General features: G+C 44.0%; 1 protein-coding gene across 14 annotated transcripts in view; it reads left to right on the top strand.

Moving 5' to 3' along the window:
* The first annotated feature begins 692 nt into the window (after positions 1–692).
* The window catches only part of lrrfip1b (leucine rich repeat (in FLII) interacting protein 1b), a 38,686-nt gene continuing 24,807 nt past the window's right edge, over positions 693–14,571 (top strand). For 2 of the 14 annotated variants that reach the window (XM_045698094.1, XM_045698093.1), the window contains exon 1: positions 695–1,838. In XM_045698094.1, the coding sequence (XP_045554050.1) occupies positions 1,725–1,838 (114 nt within the window). In that variant the 5' untranslated portion in view covers positions 695–1,724. Of the gene's footprint in view, positions 1,839–14,571 lie in introns of all 14 variants that reach the window. The other 12 variants (XM_045698096.1, XM_045698095.1, XM_045698098.1 and 9 more) reach the window with 10 other exon arrangements.

Genomic DNA, 14,571 nt, shown 5'->3' on the forward strand with positions numbered 1-14,571 from the left:
GCACATTGACGACTTTGTACTGGTATCCCCTGTATATAGCCACACTAGTGTTATTTACTGCTGCTCTTTAATTATTTGTTATTGTTCTCTTACCTTTTTTTTATAGGTATTTTCTTTAAAACTGCATTATTGGTTAAGGGCTTGTAAGTAAGAATTTCACTGTACGGTCTACAACTGTTGTATTCGGTGCATGTGACAAATACATTTGATTTGATTTGAATGACACTAGAAAACATCAATTCAACTGCAATAACATATCAATTACACTAAAAAACAATCATTCAGGGCAAATCTGTTATCTGTCCCCACTATAGGGGTGACAGGTAGCCCAGTGGTTAGAGCATTAGGCCAGTAACTGAAAGGTTGCTAGATCGAATCCCTGAGCTGACAAGGTAAAATCTGTCGTTAGAACTGTTCCTAGGCCGTCATTGTAGTTAAATAAAATATAGGAAGTGATTGCCCAGCAGTATGGATTGGCACTGAGCTCTCAGGCCTTATCTTTCTCCACTAGAGGGAGTGATTTCCCCGCAGTAGCTATGGATTGGCACTGAGCTCTCTGGCATAAACAGAAGGCGTTCATCTAGTTGACTGACTAGACATGCGGTCAGAGTTAACGTTACAGATTAAAATTGTCTGATATTATAATTTAGGCTTGAATCAGGAATGCACCTAAACAAAGGAATAAGACAAACACACTGCTATTCAGAGAATTGCCATACAGACCTATGCCATAATTTTGACATGGCAAGTGAGATTTATTTGGTTGAACTCAGTGCTGACCTACCTTCTAAAATAGTGGTAGGATAATAGCCTATCTGTTTGCATCGAGACTATTGGAGACGTCTAAAGACCATATCAACTGGCAGGACTGCTTCTTGCATTCCAGGGTAATTCCATTCGGGTCATTAGGCTACAGAATATTTGTTAAGGCATCACACCTTTCTCAAGCTATACGATACATTCTGAACGAAAACACCACAAAGGAACTGTTTTGACAATTGTATGAGCAGTAAAATTGGACTGTTTTGAGGACACCCATCCCGTCCATACTGCGGCCACTATCTATCTCCAGCAGGCTCGACGCTCTGCCCCGGAACGTGTATTCATCCCGCTGTGGTCATCATCCGGGATTGCGCTGCTATAAAACTTTCGTCTATCTGCTTTGACATCTCGTCGACTCCCGCGTCCTACTAAAGCAAATAACGAGGACATTATTCAATCGCTGTTAGGTCTACGTACAGAACGATTATTTATCAGGCTCGCGTGTGTTCTTGTTTTAGTGTTCCATACCGAAACGTATCTATATGATGACAATTGCCTAGGATTAGCTAGATGACAATTCGTTTTCCAAGGTACCCAAAGAGGTAGCCTGGTGCTATGAGGCTGTTTTGACACATCAAAGTGACGCGTGTGATATTAGTTGTTTATCAGCAACAGGAATCAAGGATATTCGTAATGCAGTTTGTTACATTTGAAGGCGGTTACATTGAAACAATGTATCAGAATGGCGTGGCTGGGAAGCGAATTGATGAAGGATTGTTGTTACACTGTAGCTACCAGATTGTAAATAGTTGACTTTTCGCGTGTTATTGGTGAGCTATTTTTCCATTACGTGGAGATGGTGATTATATTTTTCCAGTGTGCCCTTCATCGTCATCATTCGGCTCCTGTGTTCCATTTTTGAATTTCTTCGAGGCTGACACGTATGCTACAGTAAGGACTTTATGACAGAATACACAAACATGGGAACTCAGATTACTGGTAGTGGAAGAAAAAGAATCCCCAACAGGGAGAGAATGACCGCGGAGGACGATGCCCTCAGTCAAATTGCTCGAGAGGTAAGTTTTGGGATATGTTTATTCTTTCTTATTTTGGGAGGCAATGCTCGTCATACTGCGCCAAACGTATTCCACGGAGTGCCTTCAATTTAAGCCTATGTTATACATATATATTATGCCAACATAAAGACACGAGCATGTCGATCATACGTGTAAAGTATAGCCTAGACCAGACGTTCCCAACCTGGGGTAGTAGGACCCCTGGGGGTACTTGGCCTATCCAGGGTGTACTTAAGAAGACTCGTGAGACTATAAGCTTACTGGTAAAATGCACATGAGGGGGTACTTCAGGGGTACTCCGGACAGAGCAAAATTCAGTTGGTGGTATAGTAACCGAAAAAGGCTGGGAACCACTAGCCTAGGCTACAGTAGGACTATTCAAAAACCATGCATCAGTTGCTGCAGCCCACACCCTCCTCAACCGACGAACACAGCGTGGTAATTATTATTCACTAGGGGTAATGGATGTGTATCGTGCTGCCTCTCCGATGCTGTATGCAAGGCATTCCCTGGACTAACAGACAAAGACGCATTATTTGTAAAAGGAAACAGGACATTGTTTGCTTGGCCTACATAAACTGGCATGTGGATGGACAGTGGATCAAAGTGACACAATGAATGGGGGAATTGTTGAGGGGTAAATTGCTTGATAAAGACAATTGGGGATGACCTTTGTGGCAAGGACACATTTGTTTTCTCCTTGCACGTTGAAATGGGTACCAACTGTGATGTCAGACTTCCTAGCTATTGATCCATGTCCTAGTCATCTATCACCTATCACCTATCATCTATCACCTGTCATCTATCATCTATCACCTGTCATCTATCACCTATCACCTATCATCTATCTATCACCTATCATATATCATCTATCATCTATCACCTATCACCTGTCATCTATCACCTATCATCTATCACCTGTCATCTATCATCTATCACCTATCATCTATCACCTGTCATCTATCACCTATCACCTATCATATATCATCTATCATCTATCACCTATCATCTATCACCTGTCATCTATCACCTATCATCTATCACCTGTCATCTATCACCTATCACCTATCATCTATCATCTATCTATCACCTATCATCTATCACCTGTCATCTATCATCTATCACCTGTCATCTATCACCTATCACCTATCATCTATCTATCACCTATCATATATCATCTATCATCTATCACCTATCACCTGTCATCTATCACCTATCATCTATCACCTGTCATCTATCATCTATCATCTATCACCTATCATCTATCACCTATCACCTATCATATATCATCTATCATCTATCACCTATCATCTATCACCTGTCATCTATCACCTATCATCTATCACCTGTCATCTATCACCTATCACCTATCATCTATCTATCACCTATCACCTATCATATATCATCTATCACCTATCACCTATCATCTATCACCTATCACCTATCATCTATCACCTATCATATATCATATATCATCTATCACCTATCATATATCACCTATCATCTATCATCTATCACCTATCATCTATCATCTATCTATCACCTATCATATATCATATATCATCTATCACCTATCATCTATCATCTATCACCTATCATCTATCTATCACCTATCATATATCATCTATCACCTGTCATCTATCACCTATCACCTATCATCTATCTATCACCTATCATCTATCATCTATCACCTATCATCTATCACCTATCACCTGTCATCTATCATCTATCACCTGTCATCTATCACCTATCACCTATCATCTATCATCTATCTATCACCTATCATATATCACCTACCTATCATCTATCATCTATCACCTGTCATCTATCACCTATCACCTATCATCTATCTATCACCTATCACCTATCACCTGTCATCTATCACCTATCACCTATCATCTATCACCTGTCATCTATCACCTGTCATCTATCACCTATCACCTATCATCCATCACCTATCACATATCATCTATCACCTATCATCTATCACCTATCATATGTCATCTATCACCTGTCATCTATCACCTGTCACCTATCATATATCATCTATCACCTATCACATATCATCTATCACTTATCTTCTATCCATCTATCATCTATCATCTATCACCTATCACATATCATATATCATCTATTACCTAACATATATAATCTATAATCTATCATATATCATCTATCACCTATCATCTATCCATATATCATCTATCACCTATCATATATCATCTATTCATCTATCATATCATATATCATCTATCCATCAATCATCTATCATATATCATATATCATCTATTCATATATCATCTATCACCTATCATATATCATCTATCATGTATCATATATCATCTATCACCTATCATGTATTACCTAACATATATCATCTATCATATATCACCTATCATCTATCATATATCACTTATCATCTATCCATCTATCATATATCATCTATAATCTATCATCTATCACCTATCATCTATCCAAATATCATGTATCATATATCATCTATCACCTATCATCTATTACCTAACATATATCATCTATCATATATCCTATATCATCTATCACCTATCATCTATCATATATCACCTATCATCTATCAGTCTGTTGCACCCTCGACAACTACTATGATTATTATTATTTGACCATGCTGGTCATTTATGAACATTTTAACATTTTAACATTTTGACCATGTTCTGTTATAATATCCACCCTGCACAGCCAGAAGAGGACTGGCCACCCCTCATAGCCTGGTTCCTCTCTAGGTTTCTTCCTAGGTTTTTGGCCTTTCTAGGGAGTTTTTCCTAGGGAGTTTTTCCTAGCCACCGTGCTTCTTTCACATGCTTTGCTTGCTGTTTGGGGTTTTAGGCTGGGTTTCTGTACAGCACTTTGAGAATATCAGCTGATGTACGAAGGGCTATATAAAAATAAATATGATTTGATTTGAAATTTGATATATCATCTATCACCTATCATATATCACCTATCATCTATCCATCTATCATATATCATCTATAATCTATCATATATCATCTATCCATCAATCATCTATCATCTATCCATGACGCTTTTTAAAGAAGCAGGAAAGAGAGAGAAAGAGTGAGTGAGAGAGAGAAAAAGATAGATGTAGGTCATACTGCAATGAGGGGTGCAACTCAATACTGAGAGGGAGTCTGAACTGGCTTCCTCCCCTTGTCTCCTCCTCTCTTTACAACAATTTGAGGTCACACGATAGGTGAAAACAAATCAGTGCAGACCAATGACAGGAGATAAAGTAAACCACATCATATAATATCCAAATTTAGCAGACGCTTTTAAACACTTCTCACGTGGCAATCTCAGCAGGAATCAAACCCACAACCCTAGCATTGCAAGCGCCATGCTCTACTTACTGAGCCACAGAGGACCACATGTGATGTGAGATGATGTTTTTTGGGTGGAGGAAACACAGTCAGAAGTTGATGGGGATATAATCATAGGGAGATCAACAGACAGTTTGTCATCATACTATATTGAAGTCTGGCGCCAGGTAGCCTAGTAGTTAGAACTTTGGGTCAGTAACCAAAAGGTTACTGGATCAAATCCCTGAGCTGACAAGGTAAAAATCTGTTGTTCCCCCCCTGAATAAGGCAGTTAACCCACTGTTCCCCGGTAGGCTGTCATTGTAAATAAGAATTTGTTCTTGCCTAGTTAAATGAAGGTTAAAATAAAAAGGTCCAGGGCTCTAGTGAGACTCCGACTAGTATTTGTAAGGACAGGCTTCGCACCAACTATAGACTGAAGTCTGTTGACCAGTGACCACAACATGTTGAAAATATTTACTTGCCACGCCCGGTGCCCATTGCAAATGGCCTCCAAAATGTCACTAGAGCCCAGCTCTTCCATTTTCATCTGGTTGATTTTATCACCATGTAACCGGTCCTTGGTGATACTAAAACAACTCACCAGTGTAATGGTGTACTGTAGGTTTTCTGATCAGCCACGTCTGTAAACCTGAATGATGTAAAACCTCACTATGTGGACCATAATATTCCCCTTGAAAGGTTCTAAACATCCTCACCAAATATCAAAGGGCTTGTTATGATCTCCTGGGCCCCTGCCATTCTTCTAAATAAAGAAGTATACAGGTTAATAAGTCCATGTGCAATAAGAATCATATGTGTCGGGACAGAAACACAGAAAGGTTCTATCAGTCAGAACCACTAGTCAGATCCTTCAACACATAAACGTCCCTAGTTGTCATGGGTGTGGTGGGAACTAAGCAACCAGGAAGGCAGTGTTTTGTTTAGTGCTGACATCAGAGGAGGGCTTGGTCACCATATGAGTGACAACATGATGTGAAGGCCCTTCAGAAGACACTCCCACCCACATGCTAATGAGAATATGATCTGAAATGGGATGTTGGGATGTTGTCATCCTGGAATATAATAATACACTGTGTCTCGTCCTCATAACAGTGTTGACAAAGCTATACAGCTGTTCTTAAGTAGAATATGGGGTTGTTTTGAACACACACACACACACACACACACACACACACACACACACACACACACACACACACACACACACACACACACACACATGTTCTAATGCAACTACTGCAATATAAAATATGCTTACTCCAGTCCTGTCTCTCTCCCATCTCTACACACTATAATCTATGGCACTGATAAGACGCTATAATACTCCAGTCTGTTGCTCAGTGGAAATGGTTCTCAATGAGACGTCAAGTGTCTCTCAAACCAAGCCAAGTGCAGTGAGGCCTGAAGCCTCCAGTCATGTGATAACAAACCGTTGAGAGCTGCAGATGACAGACAGACATCATTAATCCAGGGCCCAGAGCACGATGTTGTCATCAACTCATTCTGCTGTCATGCCAGTGATATTCAGCAGGTACCTGCTAGTCATATCATTAGTGCCAGGGTGATGTTTGACAGTGATATTCAGCAGGTACCTGCTAGTCATATCATTAGTGCCAGGGTGTTGTTTGACAGTGATATTCAGCAGGTACCTGCTAGTCATATCATTAGTGCCAGGGTGTTGTTTGACAGTGATATTCAGCAGGTACCTGCTAGTCATATCATTAGTGCCAGGGTGTTGTTTGACAGTGATATTCAGCAGGTACCTGCTAGTCATATCATTAGTGCCAGGGTGTTGTTTGACAGTGATATTCAGCAGGTACCTGCTAGTCATATCATTAGTGCCAGGGTGTTGTTTGACAGTGATATTCAGCAGGTACCTGCTAGTCATATCATTAGTGCCAGGGTGTTGTTTGACAGTGATATTCAGCAGGTACCTGCTAGTCATATCATTAGTGCCAGGGTGTTGTTTGACAGTGATATTCAGCAGGTACCTGCTAGTCATATCATTAGTGCCAGGGTGTTGTTTGACAGTGATATTCAGCAGGTACCTGCTAGTCATATCATTAGTGCCAGGGTGTTGTTTGACAGTGATATTCAGCAGGTACCTGCTAGTCATATCATTAGTGCCAGGGTGTTGTTTGACAGTGATATTCAGCAGGTACCTGCTAGTCATATCATTAGTGCCAGGGTGTTGTTTGACAGTCATATTCAGCAGGTACCTGCTAGTCATATCATTAGTGCCAGGGTGTTGTTTGACAGTGATATTCAGCAGGTACCTGCTAGTCATATCATTAGTGCCAGGGTGTTGTTTGACAGTGATATTCAGCAGGTACCTGCTAGTCATATCATTAGTGCCAGGGTGTTGTTTGACAGTGATATTCAGCAGGTACCTGCTAGTCATATCATTAGTGCCAGGGTGTTGTTTGACAGTGATATTCAGCAGGTACCTGCTAGTCATATCATTAGTGCCAGGGTGTTGTTTGACAGTGATATTCAGCAGGTACCTGCTAGTCATATCATTAGTGCCAGGGTGATGTTTGACAGTGATATTCAGCAGGTACCTGCTAGTCATATCATTAGTGCCAGGGTGTTGTTTGACAAATAACAGACAGGCCAGATTCAGAATCCTTAGTCAATGGTTAAACATGATGTTAGGGGGTGTGTCCCTGTGGAATTAGGAGGAATTAACAGATAGACAGCTCCAGTATTAAGAAGAGGGGTGGGGGGGGGGGGGTTGGGGGCAGTACAGTGGTCCATGGTGGGCTTCGGTTGGGGGTATGTGAGGGGGAAGAGATGGGCTTTTGGCTGACTTTCATGTTCTAGCTGGTGAAGTCTGACCTACTGGGCAAGCTGACAGCTGTTCCCTTGGGTGCACATTTATGTGTGTATTGGTGTGTGTACATGTTCATGTGTGTGTGTGTCCACTTTTGTGTGTGTTTGTGTATATGTGTGCATGCGATCTGTGTATGTGTGTGTTTGTGTGTAAAAGCACTCAGCAGCCCCTCTGCACCAGGGGATTGGACTGTGTCTATGCCAGTGACCTGCATCTCTTAAGCCTCTCAGCATCATCCACATCCTGCTTTAATCGCAGGTTGACATTTATTGTCATGAGTCTTGTCCTGAAGGCATAACTGAGCGATTTCCCCTTAGATAGACCAACTGGAAAGTCAAAATTGACTATATTGTAAAAATTCCTGAAAACAAAAAAAGTGCTTTTTGGTCTTAATTTTAAGGTTAGGGTTAAGCATCAGGGTTAGCAGTTTGGTTAAGGTTAGAGTTAGCAGTCTGGTTAAGGTTAGGGTTTGGCATTAGGGTTAGCAGTCTGGTTAAAGTTAGGATTAAGGTTAGGGTTAGGTTTAAAATCAGATTCTATGACTTTGTGGCTGTGCCAGCTAGTACTCTGCAGAGCTGCCTCCAGAACAACATTCATGAAGAAAAACGTGAACCTGCGCTTTAATCACTGCTGGAGTAGTGGCATGGCAACAATAACCAGCTTTTACTGTATTCTGGCTAAGTCATTAATCATGTCTCAAATCAAACTTTATTTGGCCCATTTCATCTAAAAGGGATTCCCAACGAGTCTGAGAGGACCGCCTGAAATTTCAGCCTGTTTTGGTGGGATGGAGTTTTGGCCTGCCTGGTGACATCACCGGTAAATGAGTTAATAGACCAATAAGAAAGAGAGTTCCAAACCTCTCTGCCAATAACAGAGAGTTTTCAGTTTTCATCCAGCCAGACCACTCTAAGACAGTCCGAGCAAAATTCTTGCTAAAGAAATTGCTCTTTGCTGAGAAGCTATTTTAGTTTCTTTTTGACCATTTTAATTGAAAAACAATCACGATAGAGTATTTAATGTTTACCCAGAAATGATTTGATATTGAAATAAAAACGACTGCATTGAAACTTTTAAGTCGCTGTGTAGCGCTGGGTGAGGTGGCAGGCGATTAGTGAAGCGTGATGAACAGGCGACTAGTCTAGACTTCCAGCTACCTTTGACCTCCCATCAGCCATCATGATTCAATACATCCACTGAGTCAGAGGCCTGACCTTCCTTCCATGAAGTGCTGTAGTCACTGTTGTCTGAAATGATGGGATAGGTGAACGTAAAGGTTGGACTGCTTAGCTTACAGCGACACAGGCATGCCAGATATCTGAAACATGGAGTCATTGCTACATGTACCGGCTCTCTTAACTTGTCCTCCCTGACTGTGTTGATATTAGAGGATGTGACTGTACTGCCACCCTTCTCCCTCCCCTCACTTTCATCAGCATGTTGGGCATCACAGCACACACACACACACACACACACACACACACACACACACACACACACACACACACACACACACACACACACACACACACACACACACACACACACACCCAGCAGAAGTCTGCTGCTCTCCAAAGTGCATAAATCTCTGCATGAGGCTCCTCCTAAGAAGATTACCACAGTAAAATGCTGCTATGTATATATCAGGGCACTGGCCTGTACGGGCATGTATCAGACAGACAGACACCATGTGTTCTCTGGATGGACTTTAGTCTCAAAACACCCCAGAAAACTCCAAGCTAAGTGCTCAACCCCCAAATAGGACTACTGCTTCAACACATCATGAGACAAGAATGTACTTTTATAGTATTATGGGGTTGTCACAACACACCCGAATGGGAACCTCTACTCTGCCCCCCAGCAAGGCCTCATGATCACAGCGTGAGACAAGACAGTACAGTGCATTACGCTTTTACTAAACTATTTAGGTTAAAGTGATCAACCGTTTATAATGATCACATTTTCCTGCACTTATGTGTTCACGATGGGGCGAAGCCTAACTTTCATTGAGGTCAATGGCAGAACAGAGAATTTCGTCTTAACGGGAAGTTCGGATTTGCCCCTATGAGAGGAGTGCACTGAATAACCTCCAAGAGACTTTCTTTTCCAGTAAGTGTTGAGGTGGCCCTTCCCTCTCCTCTCACTCAGAGAGCCTGGCTATGAATAGATCCGTAGGGATGCATCATGCCTGTGAAGGTCTTGACACTGGTGAAGGAAAACATCTGGAGTTACGACACTCTTCTGCTTTTAAGCCTCCATGAGGTCTGCTCTGGATGGGAGCTGCTGCTGTCCCAGCCGACTAGTGCAAGCTTCCAGGCCTCTAATAGTACTGACCAGTGGCTAGCTTTATCAGCTGTCTTTAAGAACTGGACTCGCCAGTGACGCAGCGGTCTAAGGCACTGCATCTCAGTGCAAGAGGCGTCACTACAGTCCCTGGTTCTAATCCAGGCTGTATCACATCCGGCTGTGATTGGGAGTCCCATAGGATGGCGCACAATTGGCCCAGTGTCGTCCGGGGTAGGCCGTCATTGTAAATAAGAATTTGTTCTTAACTGACTTGCCTAGTTAAATAAAGGTTAAATGAAAAAATAAACCAGGGGGAGTGTTTTGTCTCGAAGGGGATGGATGCAGCCAGTTGTAAAATTCATGGATTATATTTCTGGTATTTCTGTCCTGTATATAGGCCTACAATACGGGATCCAAAGTAACTTTTTTGGGACCAGAGATATACAGTTATGGCTTGAAGTAGAGGCACCATTTTCACAGGTTCATCTTCCATTACTTTTCCCCCAATGAAATGATAGAAGTTCTGTTAACTGAGTCATTCACTTTATTGTCACATGTCCCTACACATGAATTTGATAAAGTGGCGATATTTCCATAGATCCACTTAGTTTCACAACCCTAGTGGGTAAAATGACACTACGAAGGGTAGTGCATACAGTCCAGTACATCACCAGGGCCAAGCTTCCTGCCATCCAGGACCTCTATACCAGGTGGTGTCAAAGGATGGCCCTAAAAATTGCCAAAGACTCCAGCCACCATATAGACATAGACTGTTCTCTCTGCTACCGCACGGCAAGCAGTACCAGAGCACCAAGTCTAGGTCCAAAAGGCTTCTTAACAGCTTCTTCCCCCAAGCCATAAGACTGCTGAACAGCAAGAAAATTGGCTACCCCGACTATTTGCATTGACCCCCACCTCCCCCTTTTTTTACGCTGCTGCTACTCGCTGTTTATTATCGATGCATAGTCACTCCACCCTCCTCATCAGTCTCTGTTGACAGGCAGCCCCAGACCTCCACCCTCCTCATCGGTCTCTGTTGACAGGCAGCCCCAGACCTCCACCCTCCTCATCGGTCTCTGTTGACAGGCAGCCCCAGACCTCCACCCTCCTCATCGGTCTCTGTTGACAGGCAGCCCCAGACCTCCACCCTCCTCATCGGTCTCTGTTGACAGGCAGCCCCAGACCTCCACCCTCCTCATCGGTCTCTGTTGACAGGCAGCCCCAGACCTCCACCCTCCTCATCGGTCTCTGTTGACAAGCAGCCCCAGACCTCCACCCTCCTCATCGGTCTCTGTTGACAGGCAGCCCCAGACCTCCACCCTCCTCATCGGTCTCTGTTGACAGGCAGCCCCAGACCTCCACCCTCCTCATCGGTCTCTGTTGACAGGCAGCCCCAGACCTCCACCCTCCTCATCGGTCTCTGTTGACAGGCAGCCCCAGACCTCCACCCTCCTCATCGGTCTCTGTTGACAGGCAGCCCCAGACCTCCACCCTCCTCATCGGTCTCTGTTGACAGGCAGCCCCAGACCTCCACCCTCCTCATCGGTCTCTGTTGACAGGCAGCCCCAGACCTCCACCCTCCTCATCGGTCTCTGTTGACAGGCAGCCCCAGACCTCCACCCTCCTCATCGGTCTCTGTTGACAAGCAGCCCCAGACCTCCACCCTCCTCATCGGTCTCTGTTGACAGGCAGCCCCAGACCTCCACCCTCCTCATCGGTCTCTGTTGACAGGCAGCCCCAGACCTCCACCCTCCTCATCGGTCTCTGTTGACAAGCAGCCCCAGACCTCCACCCTCCTCATCGGTCTCTGTTGACAGGCAGCCCCAGACCTCCACCCTCCTCATCGGTCTCTGTTGACAGGCAGCCCCAGACCTCCACCCTCCTCATCGGTCTCTGTTGACAGGCAGCCCCAGACCTCCACCCTCCTCATCGGTCTCTGTTGACAGGCAGCCCCAGACCTCCACCCTCCTCATCGGTCTCTGTTGACAGGCAGCCCCAGACCTCCACCCTCCTCATCGGTCTCTGTTGACAGGCAGCCCCAGACCTCCACCCTCCTCATCGGTCTCTGTTGACAGGCAGCCCCAGACCTCCACCCTCCTCATCGGTCTCTGTTGACAGGCAGCCCCAGACCTCCACCCTCCTCATCGGTCTCTGTTGACAGGCAGCCCCAGACCTCCACCCTCCTCATCGGTCTCTGTTGACAGGCAGCCCCAGACCTCCACCCTCCTCATCGGTCTCTGTTGACAGGCAGCCCCAGACCTCCACCCTCCTCATCAGTCTCTGTTGACAGGCAGCCCCAGACCTCCACCCTCCTCATCGGTCTCTGTTGACAGGCAGCCCCAGAACTCCACCCTCCTCATCGGTCTTTGTTGACAGGCAGACCAGGCAAGCTGTAAGGCAGGTTGGGCTGGGCAGGCTGCCATATGATTTCTTCACAGTGAAGGCCCATGAACCGGACTGAGTCTCACCAGGTTTACCTGTCTAATCTACCCTGACATAATCCTGTATCCTAATCTCCTGAATAGTGCTGCAGTCTTTTGACCCAATGAGGCCACCGTACTGTACCAGTGACGCTCAATGTGAGACTATGAGCCTGAGTCTCACAGCGTGGAATGCTGCTTGTTACTAATGAATAACCCATGTGTCTCAGTCTCAAGGCAGCATCCAAGCTATTTCACTTCTCTCCAACAGCCAAGCCAGATTGAATCCTTGCCTCAGTCTCTCAGTTCTCTCTCTGCAGGTTCTTGACTGCTTGAGGCAATAGGCACACAGCGGTGCAGTCACATGTGGTTGTAATTAGTTAGTAATAGCTCTTTGCTTCACATTTTAGTGAAGATAAATACCTTTAGCGGTTATTGCATTTTCCTTCGTTTCTTGAGTTTGGTTTGTTTACTGGCTTGGCTGGCATTCTGATCCAGGTTCTATTTTCTGTTTCATTTTGGATTGTTAACGTGATGACATTGAATGCTTTGCACTAGCTCTCTTGGAGTGAGAACATTTCTTGGCGTGAGAACATTTCTTGGAGTGAGAACGTTAAGATTGCTCCCAAGTGGGCTCCTGAGTGGCACCGCGGTCTAAGGCCCTGCGTCTCAGTGCAAGAGGCGTCACTGCAGTCCCTGGTTGAAATACAGGCTACATCACATCTGGCCGTGATTGGGAGTCCCATAGGGCGGTGCACAATTGGGCGGTGCACAATTGGCCCGGGTTAGGCCGTCATTGTAAATAAGAATTTGTTCTTAACTGACTTGCCTAGTTAATTAAAGGTTAATAATTCAGTTACATTTCATCCTGTTCAATTCATGTTAAAGGTCCAATGCAGCCATTTTTATCTCAATATTAAATCATTTCTGGGTAACAATTAAGTACCTTCCTGATATTCTTTTCTATCAAAATGGTCAAAAATAAACAAAAATAGCTTTTTTAGCAAAGAGCAATTTCTCAAGCAAAAAAAAATGCTAGGACTGTCTGGGAGTGGTCTGTTAGTTAAAACTAGCTGTTATTGGCTGGGAGGTTTTGAACCCTCTTTCGTATTGGTCTATTAACTAATTTACTGCCTGAGGCAGGCCAAAATTCCATCCCACCACAACGGCTGCGATTTCAGGCGGTCTTTTCAAACAGCTCTTACACTAAAAGGGCATTATCATAATTTTCACAATTTTACAGTATTATTCCAACCTCATCGTGTGGAAATATATATAAAACACAGGAAATGAATCATGTTTTTGACGGCACTGGGCCTTTAATAGCCTGTGTTCATTTACAAACAGTTGTGCAGTGTTGCTGCTCAAACGGTTTCCTGTGTGCTGATTACTATCGCCGTCCTCTCAACGAGCTGTGAAACAAACACAATGGGAAAAACAGGCCCGACTGGATCAAGGCCTTTCCAGGCTAACATAAAGCGCCAGCCTCAACTAGCAGACTGGTATTCCATGTACCTTTGTCTGTGTTGTAGTTAGGCAGAAGTGAGCCCTTCAGTAGCCTGATGATCTCTATAGTTACACCCTCTTCCAGTGGCGTGACTAAATCTTCACAGGCCTGTGTGAACAAAATTATCACTTGGCCTCCCATCACAATGGTAATTGAAAGTGAACAGACCAGATGAACTGGAAAGACATTCACACTTCCAGGTGGCCAAAAATAACTAATTGAAAGCCACGCCCTCAATAAGCCATGCCTCTGAATCTCCTCTACAATATTATTGAACAGTATTTGCATATTTGCCAGCAGTCTTTGCACAACAATAACAAATAACATT

Source organism: Salmo salar, chromosome ssa16 (assembly GCF_905237065.1).
Source record: "Salmo salar chromosome ssa16, Ssal_v3.1, whole genome shotgun sequence".
In the NCBI taxonomy this organism is placed as follows: Eukaryota; Metazoa; Chordata; class Actinopteri; order Salmoniformes; family Salmonidae; genus Salmo; species Salmo salar.